General features: G+C 36.5%; 1 protein-coding gene across 1 annotated transcript; it reads right to left on the bottom strand.

Annotated features, from left to right (window-relative positions):
• Positions 1 to 1,396: 1,396 nt before the first annotated feature.
• On the bottom strand, positions 1,397 to 8,892 carry LOC587680 (iduronate 2-sulfatase). Its single transcript, XM_030978338.1, has 7 exons — positions 8,706 to 8,892; positions 7,649 to 7,791; positions 5,476 to 5,653; positions 4,655 to 4,743; positions 3,644 to 4,078; positions 3,039 to 3,165; positions 1,397 to 2,548 (listed from the first exon to the last, which is right to left on the bottom strand). Exons 1-7 carry the CDS (start codon positions 8,758 to 8,760, stop codon positions 1,815 to 1,817), a joined length of 1,761 nt encoding a protein of 586 aa, XP_030834198.1. The 5' UTR covers positions 8,761 to 8,892; the 3' UTR covers positions 1,397 to 1,814.
• Positions 8,893 to 15,886: the final 6,994 nt, after the last annotated feature.

Raw genomic sequence — 15,886 nt, 5'->3', positions numbered from 1 at the left:
AATATAACTCCCTTCAGGTCCAAAGAATGTTATATACCCCCTGCCAGTCAGCCTTGGCTTGATTTTTTTTTTTGAGGGGGGGGGGGGGGGGTCCATATTTTTTTTGCCCGATTTTTTTTTTCGGGGACATCAACATTTTAGAAAAAGAGATGCAAACAAAAATTGACGGAAAATAATATTTCAAGATAATTCAAGAAAAAAAAAAATTCTTAGAAAATGTGGGGAAAATAATTTCAAGGGGAAAACAAAATTCATGAAAACAAAATATTAAGAAAAAAATGACCCACGGTAATGGTGTAATGTGTGTAATTGGTGACATACAGTCCTCAAGAGGGCGACATGCATTGATTAAAAATATATTCATTTCACCAGCTGGTTAATATAACACTGAAAAGTGACCGGCCAGGAAAATATAACAATTTGGATCCTCACAATTAATATCACGTGACGAGCTCTGGACCAATCACATCTCAGTGTTTGTCTAAGCTATCAAATATATAACAATATATGTATATCTAGAAGAGGAATATATACACCTTGCACGTATATAAAATTGTAAAGAAATACAGAATATAAACAACATTGCCAACTCTCCTGAAATGTTTTCATTGTGAAATTAAATGAGAAAATAATATGTAACGCCTACAAGGCACTGTGTAATATCTAAACACAATTCACTACACTTTTTTTTCAATTCATTAATTTACATTTTATAGTTCTACCATCCATTAAAAAAAAGGCTTGTATATTAGCAATAATTCCCAAAAATATGGCTCATTGATTACAACGCAATGCAGGTGCACTATACTGCTAACATACAGTACTATATCAGTATATCTTCATATCAGTATTACAGTAACACAAATCCATTATAAGTGTCGGCTTGCATGGTGATATAGATATACAGTAGGCTTGCGGGTGCACCACTCCTGACGACGGATAGTCAACCTGTTCGAAACGTCAAGCCACTCATCCTCTTCAAGCGCTATAGTTCTCCTTAGAACTATAAGCTAAGCAAGATAACAGTCCTTTTCAGGACTACACACCCCCAAGAAAGATTACCGAGTCAGAGTCCTTTTCAGGACTCCTCAATCCTCTCTCTCTCTCTCTCTCTCTCTCTCACATGGTGCACCTGCAAGCCTACTGTATAAATCCATTATAGTGTCGGCCTCATTGTTTGGGTTTTCTTTTCACAATCACGTAGCTTTTTATATCAGTTACTTAAACTTGTTATGTAAACAAATATGTATTCGTAAAAGAATTCATATGGCTCCAGACTGCAGATTTTGAAGGTCTCTATTCACGTGAAGACATATGCCAGACAAAACGTCAATTCATCGACCCCCCCCCCCCCAAAAAAAAAAAAAAAAAAAAAATCACATTTGCTTGCACAGTATATGATAACTCAATTCAATTCATTCCATTACAGGTTTTATTATTTGTTTGTATATATTGTTCAACTGTGAGTAGTGCAGGTATCAACAGATAATTGTTGACAGCTGGTCACAGCAGTCCCTGTAATCATAAGGTTGAATTTTGCACATTTACAACAATTTCTCAATATCATTTCAAATTACATATTGTACCATCAAAAAATTATTTAAAATCAAATGACAACTAAAAATACATTGCTTGAGAAACTGTACAATGTCTTATTTGTTTCGGTTAAATCTTTGCATTTTGTTTAGTAGAAATTTCTTACGATGGGTAATTTATTTTGTTATCATTTTCTGGTTTTGACTTTTAAATGTTGTTGGAGTTCTGATAACTTCCTGACTTTAAGATAAAGGGCGATATATGCATTCCATCGGGATTTATGCAGGGACGGGTAAGCTTTCGCGCCAGCCCTTCTGTAACTGATAGCTGAGTTGCTTAACGATGTCCTTAAACTGTGGATCAGCAGCAACATTTTGGTTTTGATCATAGTCCAAGCCATTGAAGTAAAGTTCTGTAGCCTTTACATCAGTCCAGTTACCTTGGAAGGTTTTTGGATTGAATCCTATCCATTCGGTGTAATGGTGATCCTTGGTCCTCATAGAGTACCCCATGACAGTAATGTCACCCAGACTAGGGAGATCAGTCTTTTTGTTTGGGATTACCCCTGGACGAGGATACTGACTGAATGTGGCATTCTTCCATCTGCTGTACCGCTTTGAAGTCAACTTCTCCATGCCATCTTTCTGCAGAATGGCGTTGGAGCCTTGGACTGGCTCCAGAAGAGGGGCGAAACTGTACCCCTCGGAACATAAGGTGACATTGAAAGGCTCTGGAGGACATACAGGTGGAACAGTGATGCCAGCGAGATCAGAGAGGGTGGGGAACAGATCAACAAGTTCTACAAACTCAGCAACAACCATTCCACTGGCAGCAGACAGTTTCACATTGTCTTGAGATTGAATCATCTTTAGAGAATTTTGAAGTTGATTTTTGATTGGCGATGACCTCGGCTTGTCTGTGACACCAGGAATGTGAACGATCAAAGGAACTCTTGTTGCCAGTTCATAGTTAGAGTACTTGCACCATTCTGCATGCTCACCTAATTGCCATCCTAAGAGGTAGAAAAACAAAAGGTTATTTTCAATCCGGGAGGAGTACATGAACACAGGCGAAGAAGATATGTTCCCAGAAATCTCTGCCTTTGCAATAATTTAATAATTGTATGAATTATGACTACACTTTGGAAGGTAATAGGGGTGTGGTATGCCGCCTCTGTATCATTCAGGGTTATTTCCTCCAAACAAAAATATATTCTATTTTTACGTATATCAACGTAGCTCTGAATTAAACAAACGTTTATCTAATGGAAATTATATATGCCATCAAAAGTATTACATGTATTATAAACAACAATAATAACACGGTTTATGCAAGGTCAAGAAATGAAGCCATCATACACGCCATAAACATGCTTTATTAATAACTTATCTAATACCAACAAATTACAAAAGAGTATTTTTAAAAGAAAGGCAAAAGGGGTACATGAAATAGAGACTGAGAGTGGGAGAAAGGGGGAGGGATCTTTGAAGAATTTAACATACCATGATCCCCAAAGAGAACGACGATGGTATTGTTTGAGAAGCCAGTTTCATCAAGGGTTTGAAGTAGTTTTCCCACCAAGGAATCTGTATAGGATGCAGCAGCATAGTAGCTCTGTCTCATCGGAGCCTGTCCGAAAATTAAAGGGAAAAAATGCTTAAGTGAACATGACAAATACACGATTATAATAAAAAGGTGGCCATGTTAAGTTTTCCTTTCCATGCAGGACCATGATTTCGGGAATTTAGAAAATATAGACCCACTGACCAGATTTAATTTGAAAATGAGCTCATAACATTTCTCCTTTTCAAATATTAAATGTTTTGACCACTACTTATAACACTGTCTTTATTCTTTCTTTCTGCTTTCTTTCTTGTTGTTGTAGTTCATGCCTCTCTCTCTCTCTCTCTCTCTCTGAGTGTTGGGGATGGGCTGTCTGTTTCATGCAGTCCCCCGAGTTCACCAATTGAAAATAAAACATATTTTTAATATGTTTAGTGTAAACCCATTAATTCGGCCAAAATGTCATGCATTGCTGCTAAGTAACGCTAAAGACTAAATCTAAAATTAAATTCAATGTTTTTGTTAGATCAAGGGATTATCTTACATGGAATTTAAGTGGTATTGTTCCAAAGGGGAAGCTCATATTCATAGCCTTCACATCTTCTCTATAAGTTCTCATAGTGTAATAATCCTCATAGGCGACATCCGGCTGGGTTGGAGACCGGTATGGATTGGTTGCAATAGAAACCGACTCGATCGGGTACAACGATTTGAATTCCTCTGGGTACTTCCACGGAATGTGCGGTTTGTGAAATCCAACGGCCAAGAAAAAGGGCGGTTGCATGTCCTGAGATGACTGACCGGTTTCAATCGGTTTGCCTTGCTTGTTTGTTGGATGGAGGGCTACGGATAGGTTCTTCAGGATAGATGAGGAGAATTCTAGAGACTGGATATCCGGGAGTGATTTTTGTGGCATGACACTTACGTTGACTGGACACATGACGTTATTGTGAAGCGTGCCATCCAAAGTGGGACACACCTATCAAAAGAAAATAGAATAATATAAGAGAGTATATATATGTATATATATATACATATATATATATATATATATATATATATACACACATGTATATACATGGATATACATTTTTGCATAGATATAGATATATATAGGCCCTAATCAATAATTGTTTTGGTAACCACGAAATGTATAAAAATATTAATACTATTGTATAATAATACTAATATTCTGATCACCCACAAGCATTAATTGTCATTCCTGAGGAATGGGGAAGGTCCCCGAAAAGTTGGAAAGAATATTATGAAGTTGGCATAAAATGTAATCTTCAGAATGTGATCTCTATACTTTCGAACACTGCCAACACGTGGATGAATCAACATAATTATAGGCCCTAAGATATAGCCTACCCATCTGGCCTACCCTCCCCCCTCCCTCCCCTTTTTTAATTTTTTTTTTATTACGGTATATCGGCAACGCCACTGCCTTCCGAAGGTATAGGCCATATACAAAACTTTCTTCTTTTCTCACACCCAAAATCAATAATTTGGCCATGAAATGGCGTACCTCGATCCAAACAAGATCTGTACTAACCTTGGCCCCGGTGTATTGTTCTGTCGGTGGATGGTAAGGAGGAACAGACCAGCTGTATGGATAGTCATCGTGACCACCACTTGTTACACCTTGTCAAACCAAACAGAAATTATCCAAGGTCATATTATGAATCTTGAACACATTGTCCGATATAAAATAGCATTGGAATTACAAAGAAGAAAAAAAATCAATTTATGAAAAGAAATGAGTTACATTGTGCTTTACACATACGAATGTTTGAAAATTAGGCCTACATTATTAAAAGATGAAGTAATAATTTCCAAATCCTTACTAAACCTGTAGTTCCGCTTTCATATCAGCCATATTTTAATTTGTATCACGTTAGTTACTACGTCTCGGTAATAATTTTGTTTACTATTATGTTTTCAATTATCTCCCCTAATGTACCGCGCAAAGAGAAGGAAGAAAATGCTTCAGTGATGCTTGCCATATGTTCTTTATAGATTTGAAATAATCTTCTTCTTCATCTTCTTCATCCTCTTCTTCTTCATCATCTTCTTCATAAATCTTCTTTTTCTTCTTCTTCTTCTTCTTCTTCTTCTTCTTCTTCTTCTTCTTCTTCTTCTTCTTTTCTTCTTTTCTTCTTCTTCTTCTTCTTCTTCTTCTTCTTCTTCTTCTTCTTCTTCTAATCATTACCATTATCATCATCAGCAGCAGCAGCAGCAGCAGCAGCAGCAGCATCATCATCATATTAGTTGTTGTTACTGTTTGTGGAGGAAAAGTACCAAGCCAATTTGTAAAACCTCCGGTAAAGGAATTCATATAATGTATGTGTTATGAGGCTTATTAATTGACGATACCTGGATGAAAAACCTTTCCTACTGACGCTGTGAAGTATCCGTTCTCTTTGAAGTGCTGTGGCAGGGTTGTATAATTGCCTGCATGTCTCCTCCAGTAAGACCCGAAGTCATAGAGGCGAGTGGTGTCGGGACGACGCCCCGTCAGGAACGATGTTCGACTGGGGGCACACACCGATTGCTAGAGAGTAGAGAGAGAGAGAGAAAAAAAGAGAAATTTGAAATAAAGCTTGGTCTTAAGTCTTCCCTCAAAAAATAAAGAAACTAAAAACCATGGATGTCAAGGGGCCAACAGCCGCACCCCCCCCCCCTCTTTCGTTGAGGGAAAAATGAAATACCACCTCTTAAGTTAGTCCTTATTTTTGTGATTATTTTTTCTCCAGTACCCCCCCCCCCCCCCCCCCCCCCTCACCCTCTCCCACCCTTTTATCACTGAATGAGCCTTAAAATAAGGGCCGGCGAGATTCTCGAAATCATGCTCTCAGGCAAAAAAAAATAATAGGAGACTGCGAACTTGCGATTGATTGGAGGACTTGCGATTGATTCGGATCAATCGAAACTCTTTATAATTATGACGGGTCCCAGATTAAAATGAACAGCGGTTAAAGATAAACTTTAGTACTGGTAATGCGATTGCATTGTGAAAGAAAAGGTGTGGAAAGGATCAGAAACAGTTGATCATGTAGCATGTAAGTATTGGTGTGCACTGCAAGGTTCTGGAGTCATCAAAATAATAATAAATTTGACCGAGTAAAGTAACAAGCACTGTACACAGAAAGCTATATATGGGACATCACACATGGTGTCGGGGCTAGTACTACCTTGATTTCCTTGTCTTTCTATGCTCATTACTCAGCCAGTATACATTTTATTCCAAAATTGTTTGGCACATGTCATTTATTTGTAATCTTGAACATTCAGTGTAAGTTTCGTTTGATTCTGTGAGAATTTATTTATTTATTTTTTACCAGAACTGGAGTTTATCTTTAAACTTCTAATCTTCAATCCTTTTTAACCTCAACAAAAATGTCAAAATGGAGGACAGCATTTAAAACTTTTAATTTTATTATTTGACTTTATTGTCTCATTTCCTTTCGCCATAAATTATATAAAATAAATGTACATGTGAATAATATCCGTGTGATGGAAGATAATAATTATATAAAATAAAACGAAAAATCCTTGCGAGTTTCACCTTTGTAATATAAGTTAATGCATGAATCTCGCAAGGATTCCTCTTTTGACTGCATAATAATGGGCACTATAATAGCGCTCATATCCGTCACGCCAAAGAAACTATACCGCTCAGTCATAAGGCCAAAAAAAAAAAAAAAAAACATGTTTAGCGTCCTGTTTTTTTTTGAGAAATAGGAAGGAGGAAGCCCTTTTTTTTTCTTTCAAAAAGGCCGCTCGGTACATTTTCCCCGACATTCGGGCTTTTTTTCAAATTGGCCGCCGACTCTTTTTTTTCTTTTTTTAAAATCAGAAATAGATCCATTTTAGCAGTGTTTTTCATGTTTTTTCCTTTAAAAAAAAAATTCAAAAAAAAAAATTCAAAAAATAAATAGGAGGCGGCCCCCAAAAGGGAAGCGGGCGGGGACGCTAAACATGTATATTTGTTTAAATGGCCTAATATCAGGTACCCATTTACACCTGGATGGAGAGGGGCAAATGTATGTATTAACGTCCTGCCAAAGGACGTTATCGGGCTTCACTATGAACATGACGGACATAGAAAGCGGACAAAATATACAGTTCCTCAGGTAGACAAAGGAACAATTCCCTTCACTGCTATTATGTAAAAATGTGTAGAACAGGTGAATATGCATGTGACACCTGTCCTACACATTTTTACATAATAGCAGTGAAGGGAATTGTTCCTTTGTCTACCTGAGGAACTGTATATTTTGTCTGCTTTCTATGTCCGTCATGTTCATAGTGCTTGTACGTACATTGCATAATAAACACAAACCATTATTAACAATTTGTATTGATGAAATATTGATTACGATCCATATATGTTGGGAGTCTTGAAGCAATGAATGCAGTGTTTAAGGGTTCAAGGTTACTGAACGATATAGGGTTAGAATCAAGACAGTTTACATCAAATTCCGTTGACTTAGGAAGCTTCTAACATCAAAGTTGATTATAAGTTGTAAACCCCATTTGTCCTTACCTGCACCATGGCGTTGGTGAAGAGAGCAGATTTGGATGCAAGTTGATCGATGTTTGGTGATATGATGGGACCCCCATAGCATCCAAGGGATGCTCGTAAATCATCTATCACGATGAACAGAACATTCGGTTTCTCTGACAAAGCTGTAACCATAACAAAAAAAATAAAATAAGATTGGCCTGATTAATTTGGTGATAATGAAAGCATAGGTCTAATGTGTTAAGTCTATTAGAAATGATGGGTATTGTCTAAGGCTGAGATTATAATAGTGTGTTACTTCAAATGATAAAATAATGTAATCATAACAATAATAATAACAATATAATAACAATTAAAATACTCCACTACTTATAATAATAACAATATTAATAATAATGATAATTATTTAAAAAAAAACAATGATAAAATATCGGTCCGACAACTTCTAATCTGATCAATTTAAAGATCAACATCCCCTGTGGACCTAGCTATTCCTTATTGAAGAACAGCAAAGGCGAACGCGATTATATACAGCCCACCTGATAAATCAGTCATGTGATAACATGTATAAACGGTTGTGTTGTTACGATTGGATAGTGGAGGCCATTGACAATGTGTATACTCTCTCTCTCTCTCCCTCGATCTGTCCGTCTTTGTGCGTTTCTCTCTGTCTCTCTCTCTCTCTCTCTCTCTCCATCACCCACCCACATGCACACAACCCTCGATCTCTTTTCTCTGGTCTCTCTCCAGCTCTCTCTCTCTCTCTCTCTCTCCCACACTCACTGTATACTCACACACTCGATCCTTCCATTCCTTGAATTTCTACTCCTTTTCTTTGCCCACTCTCCCTTAATTGCTCTGCCGTGTAGGCCTACGTACAGTCAGTCGTACAATATACCTTTTTAGCAGGTATATCTGCATTACATAATGTTTCAGATCATAGGTCATCACACCAAAAAACAACGACAAAAAATGCATTCATCTAGCTGCATGTCTGCTTATCATTCTCGATGTGACATTCCCGGCCATGGTATAACTTTAAATCATAAACTAGATACTGAAAATACATGATTCCTACCTGAGTTGGAAGAGACGTGAAGCAGAACACACAAAATAGCCACGATATTCTTCATAGTTCCTTCAACAATTAGAGTATGACCGCAAACAGAACCGTTTGTTGGAGCAGGCTATATTTATTATGGAGCGCCGCGCCAGGAAATCTGACACTCTGATCGACATACAAGAACCCACTATTGCCTGCTCAGTGTGTATACAAGCTACCGTAGCTTGGTTATGCAACATTATGCATATGAGATGCGCTCTTGAATACTTTTGTCTCCATGGTTGAGTGATTCAGAAAGAGCAAACAGAAATCAATTTTCGAAGCGTCTTATCCGGGGGCGGATCCAGTGAGGCGTAAAATATCCACAAAAAATGTTCAGTTTACTCATTCAGAAATGCTCCGAAATGTACCATAGCCAGTGGCGGATTCAGGGGGCACAGGGGCACTTGCCCCCCCCCCCCCCCCCTGGTAAAAAAGGGGGAAGGGGGGATGGGGAAAGAAAAGGAGAAAAAAGCGATCGAGGGAAAGAAAAAGGAGGGGAAAAAGAAAGAAAAGGTAAGAAAGAGAAAAAAGAAAAAGAGGAAGGAGAGGAAAGAAAGGAAAGGAAAGAAAAGAAATGGGGCGAAAGAGAGGGGGAGAGAGGGGGTAAGGGCCTGAGAGAAGAGGGGTGGGAGTAGGAGAGTGAGGGGGATGCTGGGAGGAGTCACCACGTCGAGGGAGCAAGAAAGATACGCATGATAATTATGTTGCTGTGTCGGATCCGCAGTGTCGATAATCTTGCTCGATCCTCATGTGCTATATCAATGCAGAAGCTTGAAGTCGGTGAGATGTATTATGTCGGTCGGCTGGCAATTTTCTTTTCCCTTCAAACTGACTTTTTATCGGACAAAGGAACATTTTGAAGATTCAAACTATGATTAAAGGTTTATGGTCATGCGATTGCATTGTGAAAGAAACGTTTTGGAATCGATCGGAAAAGGTTGATCATCTAGCATCTATCATCTGCAAGGTTCTGGAATCATCAAAATGATAAGAAATTTGGCCCATTCTTCGTAAAGTTACAAGCACTATACACAGAAAGATGTATATGGGACTACCCTATATCTCTCACAGACCATGAGAGAAACAAATTTACCAAATATATGAATTAGTAGGCGGTTTCCCGGCAAATTTTTTATCATCATGTATTAAGAGTCGAAAACAGTACAACGAATCGTCGTTTTTCTCTAATAATTTAATGAAAAGTCAAAGCTTTCGCGCTTCGCGCAGGAGTGGGTAAACTGAATTCAGACAAGGATCAAGAGTCGAGAACGGTATAACGAATCGTCTTCTTTCTCTAAAAATTTCGCGCGGGAGGGTGGAGGGGACACTTAAAAATAATTTTAATCCTGGCCCCTGGTTTATAGGGTTAAATTTGTAGATATTGGGACATTGGCATTAATATATTTGTCGGTAATTGGGGGCTAGTTTTGTCGGTAATCGGTGGCCTCTACACCCCCCCCCCCCCCCAACTGAAAAAGGTCTGGCGACGCCCCTGCTCACAACACGCACATACACACAGACACAAACCCTCGCCCACATCACCACACAAACACTAGTTTACAAAGTTAATGCATACTTGAACAAAACTGAAACTAAAATAATATTTTTTACCGATTACATCGTGAATTGTTTATTTTGCATTACTACACGAATTTCATTTTTGAAAGTTACATTCATTGAGATAGCGTAACACACGATTACTCATTGAACTGTCGATAAGTTTGAATAGGCCAATTTCATTCTATATATTCAAATAATTATAACCTCATCTCTCCTCTCTTTAGCGCAAGTACAATGTATTCATAAAAGACCTTAGTCCCTCGATGCGCACATGATATATGAAGCACCACGTATCACCTAATTTAATTTGATAAAATCATGAACTAAAAATAAGAAATGTATTTCATGATGACATGATTTATGTTAATTTGTTCAGTGAATTTTTTGTGCGGGATAAACATGTACAGATTGAAACATTATGCTCCGTAAATCAAGTACAGGTTTATGACAACCAGATATATTCAGCTGCTTTAAAAAGAAGAAGAAAATCTTGGCAAATCTGTACCTTTTTACCTCCAAATGTCTAAATATTCCTAAATATACCAACTTGGTTATTGCTAGGACGCAGAGGGCACTATGTCCACAAAGCTTCCATAGAATCGAAATACTGTACATGTACAGTGTATAATACGAAATTGGCCTATTGTGACGCAATTATTGTGCAATGCATTATGGTACATCTTACAACATTTACTGAAGATCTGTAATAGACCAGTTCACACATGTCTTCAAATTCAATGTATACCCTTGATAGAGGATTGTCCAACATAGCATCAACTGATGCATGCAAGCTGTATTTAAGAATGCAATAGCTCGTCACCAGTATCTTGTGGGTTGAAGTTGAATTTCATGAAATTTGAAACCATAATGTGCACTGGTCTACTTGATAGAATGGTGACTGAACTAAACAGGCAAAATAAAAATAAACGATGAAAATGAAATCAATTTTCTTAAAAGGAGAATCACACACGATATGCTCAAGTAGAGAATATGATGTATCTAGGCGATGTGAGTGTTATTTGGCTATCCAGCTTACACTCATAAAAATGGATTTGGTCTGAACTCGAGACTAATCTGATGTGATGTTGGCGTGAATATCTCAATGGGATAATAAGGATCATAATAACTTATCCAATAACAACAACAACAACATCATTGCCCAAAACAAGTTGGTCTCGTAGGCGTTCATGCTTTCCTTGTTAATGCTCTCGATTCGGTGTGGATGTCCAATTTCATTCCTGTATAAACAGAACTTGAGATCAAACTTCTCATATACATTAACCCCTCAAAATATAGTTTGGAAACTCAAGTTTGTTCAATTATTCTCTTGTCATTCGACAATTATCGTTTTGTTTAGTATCGTTTAAAACTATGTTTATTCGTCTTTAAAATGATACCAATTTTGTTATGACTTTGTCGCCATAGAATGGGTAGTATTAGAATCATTTTCATTAGAATAAGGAGCAGCACTATACACTCTTCAATTTTGACCCTGCCCCTTATTGCGATGTAATGCATATTCCATGACTGAAAAATCATAACAAATAGGGTATCATTTTAAACAGAAATAAGTACATTTCCAAATAATAAAAAATATAACGATGATTCTGCCACAAGAAATAAGACATACTCGATCAAACTTGAGTTTGCTAACTTTTTTAGAGGGTAATGTAGATTTTGTTTTGGTCAGAAACCCGCTTTGAGAACTTATGATACCTGTGACCGCAAGTGGTTCGTGAAATGAGATTACCTATCGCCATCTATCACGTTTATACCGATGTAATACATGACAGAATGATGGGTTGGTAGTGGCAGGGGGGGGGGGTGACACAACTGGTCCATGCCCCCACCTTTTACCAGAAGTACCTAACAAAACTGTCCTTAATTATATCATTTTCATCATGTTGTGTGCTCCGTTACAATTCCCGGATCCATCCCTGACTATCATCTGAAACGAACCTACATCAGACTAGTCTCGATATTTCAGACCAAATCTTAAATTCGTTAAAAGCCCTGATACAAGACCATCATACTGCAATATGAGCGAAAAGTATGAAACTCATAGAATATATATAAAAATATAAAATCTATATTTCGTGAAGACCCAATGCTTTACTTTTCAATATTTACAAACAGACACATATAGCAAGATACGAATACAATACGCATTATAGTCAAGTTATACATTATCTACAAAATAAAAAACAACAAGACTGCTAGAAAAGTAACACTTAACGTCCTTAGGAAAAGTTACCCTGTGTGTATGTAATTAACAGATTTGTGCTCTCAGCTTGGGCATAACACTGTGTACGTACTTTAAATCCCGTTTATCATCAAAAAACTTTCTCCCTTTTCTGGAATACTTGAGAGCGACGTAGAGTACTGATAATTACAAAGGGTAAAAGGAAGGACAGAATGTGATCAATTGAACTTTTAGAGCTATTACATGACGGAAAAAAGAGAAGCGTTTAAGAGCTATTAATATATGATTTTCATCTGTTGATACATGACTTCTTACAGCAAATCATTCTATCATAAATTATAAAATTATAAGATTTAATCCTCTAAAGTGGTAAGTTATTAATTTGGCAAGTTATTTTGTTATAGTCTAAATCATTAAGAATTAAGAAGAGAATTTAACAATTTGATGAATATCTATAATTCAACTTTCGATTTGCAAACATTTTTCTGGGGAAAATGTATTTCCCTTTGACAAAATGAGTTGTATTCTATCGAAACATTTGAATGTTTTCTTTAGCAAAGGAGATAAACCAAACTTTGGCACCTAGTACAAGAATTCATCTATAAAGAAAGTATTATCAACAATATCACTGTTGTAATACAATCATCGAAACAAACAATGATGTAATTACCTACTCAGCGAAACACAATATGCATAATTTATCATACCGGTATACATTAAACTACACCAATCTGTGTGAATGTGTGATGTTTGACAAGTTTTAAAATTTGCCAAGCATCAGCTCACTAAAGATGAGTTGTATTATTATTCGCTATGAACAAACATCTATATACATCACTTTAAAAGACGCAATGACTATTACAATTATTATATAATTGTACATTTAAAATGTACATATACAAGATGAAAGACAAAGTATATTCATTTCTTTATATACACACACGCACACACACGCGCGCACACACAATAAAGTATTACAAATTAATACACCCCAAACCCCACATGGTTAAAAACAAACGAGTATAATGTATAGGCCTAATGATCGTAAAGCAAAACATAAAATTGATTATTGAAGTACTTTTAAATAATAAAGGCAAATATCACTTCACAAATCTGTATATTCCACTTTGAACAATCGTCAAATTAAAAAGATAAAATGTTTTATCAAAATACAAAAATGCATGCTATTAGTTACTACATGAATGTTAGAATAATAGTCACAATTGTCGTAAGATCAAAATCCATCAACATAATTATTTTCAAAATCTCTTTTTTTTTCTTTCAATAGTATCTGATGGGCCTTTTTTCACAATTCATTATTCAATAAATTTTCTTTACACGGCATTGTTTTATAGTGAATTATGTCGTCTTTCTATTTCCGTCTTTCTATTTCTACAATTGCTAATGTTTAACACGATATGTTTTAAGGTCTAACAGACGCAGTACAATAAAGATAGAATAGGGACAGTTTCAAATGATTATGAAAAGAAGGAGAATAAGAAGAAGGAGAAGGAGGGAAGAATAACAACAACAAAAGAAAGAAGGCGGACTGCTCAAAGTGGAGTACGAGATTTCTGAAGTTGAAACATAACATGAAGGCTAAACGACGAAAACGTATCGAAAAATAATGATATTCAGATAACAATTTCATGTGCGGCAATATATACAGACAAAGTCGGCCCAAAACAAGACACTTTTGCATAGAATAGATTCAGGTACTCGAACAAGCAAATAACACCCTGTTAAAAAAATAATATGAATAGTGATCAATCGCTAGACATCACAGAATTGTTAGCATCTTTGATGTAAGTGAGGTAGGTTGGAAAAAGCAACTGTATTCATTATTTTCTTGTCGATAACAGATGCTAATTTGACATCGATCTATGTAGACATGAATCATCTACATTTTAATTGAGATATCGACTAAACTAGTAGACCTACTACTACTACCCTAGCTTTTAAAGTAACATTTCTTTTAAATCCGAGTATAGTTGGCGCCTCCATACCGTTGGTGGCACTATTTCACACCAGAGACACCTCTATACACAGAGTTTGGCCAACTAAGGTTCAGTTGTTCATAACATGGCGTGTATTCCTTTGTTTTGTGCTTGCCCAACGAAGCAGTATTAGCCATATGGGGGCCGGTTTCACGAAACCGTCATGAGTCCAAGTTTGTAGACAACTAGACGACATCCCATATATACGCATGTTAATTCTATAATACACGTTACAATGGAATGTCCTAGAAGTTAGAATTATGACGGTTTCAAGAAATGGCCCCCTGGTGCCCAACTCGATCCGGGTCAATGCCTCTATTACACACCAGGGGCCCGTTTCATAAAACTTGTTATCTATAACAACTGCTAAATTTCTATGACAAATTTGCTCTCAGCCAATCAGATGCCATGATTTCAGTAGCTTATAACAGTAGCTTGTAACTTGTTATTGATATCACGTTTCATGAAACAGGGCCCAGAGCCATCTATACACAGTTCTAGGTTTTGGGGATGTTTTTCTCTTTACAATATCACCAATACTGCTTCATTGGACAGGCACACAACAAATGAATATACGCCATCTTGTGACCAACTGAAACCAAGTTGGCCAAACTCTGCCTATAGGCGGATCATTTTTCACACACCCAAATTTTAGCTTCTCCAAATTTGCGCAGAAATTTGCAAGGTGAATGTACATGTTCTCACGAACAAAGTCTTGTAACCATGTCAACATCTTTTCGTTGTTGTTTCTTTTCTGTAATTCAATACCCTTCTTTCTTTTTTTTTGTTAATAAAAATGCGATTAAACAATCATTAATTTTAAAAAGTGCGCACTATTAAAACTAATTATACCTCCATTTCAATTACAAATAATGTACTGGAAACAGCTAAACTGTTATCACTAATTATATTCAGTCATTCTTTTCCATTAGATTTCCTTGCAAACAGCAAATGTTGTTAGCATTCCAATACTTCGTAAATACATGATTCGACGACATTTTATATTTGACACACTTTCTTTCCCATTTCACTTTGCTGAGTCCATTTTCAGCTGCTTTATTTTGACAGCAGCATAAAAGGTCGAATGTCCGTATTCATAAAGACGGATTATCAGTTAAACCGTGATTAATTTCATCCACTTATGTATGGAATACCAAAATGTAAACATCTACGTTTGTTACAAATTAATGTGAATAAAAAGCAATGAACTATATGTCACAAAATGACAATGATAAATTGATTTCATGATTACGGTGGTCTGTATTCATTCATTCAAGATAGGGTCATTGATGATTATTGAGATTCAGCGCTCCATAATATAGGAGATTAGATTAATACTAGATTAATTAACCCCGGTTTAATCTAAATCGTTTTTAATGAATACAAGCCGTATC

Source organism: Strongylocentrotus purpuratus, unplaced genomic scaffold (genome assembly GCF_000002235.5).
Source record: "Strongylocentrotus purpuratus isolate Spur 01 unplaced genomic scaffold, Spur_5.0 spur5_scaffold_1, whole genome shotgun sequence".
In the NCBI taxonomy this organism is placed as follows: Eukaryota; Metazoa; Echinodermata; class Echinoidea; order Camarodonta; family Strongylocentrotidae; genus Strongylocentrotus; species Strongylocentrotus purpuratus.
This window is presented reverse-complemented; position numbering and strand designations above follow the sequence as displayed.

Coding starts and splice junctions, on each gene's coding strand:
- LOC587680 (XM_030978338.1), bottom strand. CDS start 8,760: ATGAAGAATATCGTGGCTATTTTGTGTGTTCTGCTTCACGTCTCTTCC. Junction 4,744..5,475: donor AGGAAAGGTTTTTCATCCAG/GTATCGTCAATT, acceptor TGGTTTGACAAG/GTGTAACAAGTGGTGGTCAC. Junction 3,166..3,643: donor CAATACCACTTAAATTCCAT/GTAAGATAATCC, acceptor ATTTTCGGACAG/GCTCCGATGAGACAGAGCTA.